Source organism: Sinocyclocheilus grahami, unplaced genomic scaffold, assembly GCF_001515645.1.
Source record: "Sinocyclocheilus grahami isolate Dianchi unplaced genomic scaffold, SAMN03320097.WGS_v1.1 scaffold1784.1, whole genome shotgun sequence".
Taxonomy (NCBI): Eukaryota; Metazoa; Chordata; class Actinopteri; order Cypriniformes; family Cyprinidae; genus Sinocyclocheilus; species Sinocyclocheilus grahami.
This window is the reverse complement of record NW_015506963.1, coordinates 16,083-18,445: the sequence shown is the minus strand read 5'-3', so window position 1 is coordinate 18,445 and position 2,363 is coordinate 16,083. Positions and strand designations below refer to the sequence as shown.

Here is a 2,363-nt window from a genome sequence, read left to right as displayed (position 1 = left end):
ATGGCCCCTGTTGCCAAAGCGATTAATATCTTACAGGGAGAAACCAATGTGCACATGGGCTGGCTTGTACCAACACTCAACATCATGGTTTCCAAACTAAAACGAGCCAAGATATCCATGAAACTCTGCAAGAGCCTGGTAGATACAATCCTTGCAGGTGTGAACAAGCGCTTCGGGGACATGCTCAATGATCCTGAGCTGATTGCGGCTGCAATCCTGCTTCCAAAGTTTAAAACTTATTGGACGCCTGATGCTGCCATCCTCAAACTCGGTTTGTTGACATAGGCATATAAAACTAAATGAAGAGCAGTGACATGCTAATTAGTACAGTTTTTTTTTTTTTTTTTCGCAAACTGATTTTAAAACTAACTTAAACATTTAGATGGAATAATGTGTGTTCTACATGATTTGGCAATATTCTATACACTTTCATTTAATTTTTGGAACAGTGGAATGCTGAGATAATATATTTTAAACTGAGTAAGTTCATATAAGCTTTATAATTTTAAAAGCACTAAAAATGCTTTTGAATGAATTTAAATTGTTGCAGAAACATTACCAAATGTGTATTGTATTGTAGGTCTTGACTTCATAAAGGGAAATATGGAGGAGAACTCTCAGCTTACAAGTGATGCCACTTCATCAGAGGAAGAGGATTTCTTCAAGCCATTGAAGTCATCCCAGGCACAACAAGGCCCAGCAGTGCTTGATGGCTATCTGACATGTGCTGGTGACGACATGGGTGTCCTGAAAACGTTCCCACCTCTATTGAAGTTGTCATTAAGGCTCAACACTCCCCTACCTGCATCTGCTGCTTGCAAGCAACTTTTTAGCACTGCTGGCCTCATTTTCAGTCCAAAAAGAGCTAGAATAAGTTCCAAGAACGTTGAGAACCAGCTTTTGTTGAAGTTGAATAAAAATATTGCCCCCCTCTGCGACTGAGAGGTACATCAAATCAAAGTGAGCTCTGAATATTTGGTTTTACTTTTATTTGATTTGTCCATTGTACTGAAAAGACCTTTTTTTTTTTTTTTTTTTTATTTTTTTTTTTTTTTTTTTTGAACACGAGTTTGACTGAGACTGACTTGTTTGATCTGTGTTTTGTTCTGCCATGTTGAAATATTGAGGTGTTCAATTTAATTTCTATATTAGGAAATAAAACCTCATAAACGGTTTCTTGTTTTTCACTGACATACTGTATGTCTTGGTGTTGGACTAGTGCATCTTTGAGCCTACATTCAGTATGAGTAAAACACTTAAGTACTTTTAAAATCTGATACTTTAATACTTTTACTCAAGTTGGGTTTGAATCGGTAACTTGTAATGGAGTAATTTTTACAGTAAGGAATCTGTACTTTTACTCACGTATGGTCTTCAGGTACTCTTTACACCCCTGCTTTCCAGATTGGATGTCATTTCTTTGGGAGGTGTAGGTAGCAATCATCAAGCTGTAGATTGTTTTTACATTGCTTTCCTTATTTTGAAACATTTCAAGCAATTTATTTTTTTTCCCCCCTGTTGCAATTCTGGCGTTTCTCCAACTGGCAACTGGGGTTCTGAATTTATACGACCATACTCCAATTTCCGTTTCTTTGACTCTTCTGGCATATAACAAAGTGGTCTAGTGGAAGTTTTTGCTTTTTAAATTGTCAATTCGACAGACTAGTTTAAGGAGAGAGTCATATCCACTTCCTACAATCTGGGAATTAATCTCATCTCTAAAGGACTTTGGGTATGCAATAATTTTTTAAAAATCCATAGTCAAATACGATGCAGAGTAGGGAGTCACAAGGAAGGTCACTTCATCATCTTTAACAAAAATCAGCTCAAGCTGTCCAACTTGCAAAGTAGAATAATCGTCTTCACATTTAAGGCAAATAAAGTTTCCTTTCCTATACAGAGTACCCTTGTACTCTACCTGTGTTGCAACAGAGTCTGGTTCATTTAGCATGCTTGTCTCAACAGCTTTGTGCACAGCATCACTGTACAAATGAGAAGTGTATGTAGTCAAGTCAACGCTTTTAAGCTTTGGTGAAAAAAAATTACCGCGAGTGCAGATATGCTTGAAGAAGTTGATGGTTGTGTGCCAATGTTTTGCATACATTTTTGAAGATCTGTGCCCTCCTTACACTTTTGAATTAGGAATGTTTGCTTTCGAATCTCAATGACCATAAATGAATTAAAGGTCCAAGTTTCAGGATGAGTGAAGTGTAGCGAAGCATGTAATGATGCTTCAGTTTCAGTTTGTCCCCAGGAACCATTTCCTTTCTCGTGTCTAGATATTCCGGTATTAAATACATTGAGATATGCTATTTGTGCAGTGGTAATCTTGAGTTGTTGCACGTACTATGTCACCTGAAGAT

At 37.2% G+C, this 2,363-nt stretch overlaps 1 protein-coding gene across 1 annotated transcript; it reads left to right on the top strand.

The window, feature by feature from the left end:
• Window positions 1-942, top strand: LOC107572638 (uncharacterized). The gene is made up of 2 exons (XM_016259062.1): window positions 1-271; window positions 581-942. The coding sequence occupies exons 1-2, from the start codon at window positions 1-3 to the stop codon at window positions 940-942; spliced, it is 633 nt and encodes a 210-aa protein (XP_016114548.1).
• The last annotated feature ends 1,421 nt before the right edge of the window (window positions 943-2,363 follow it).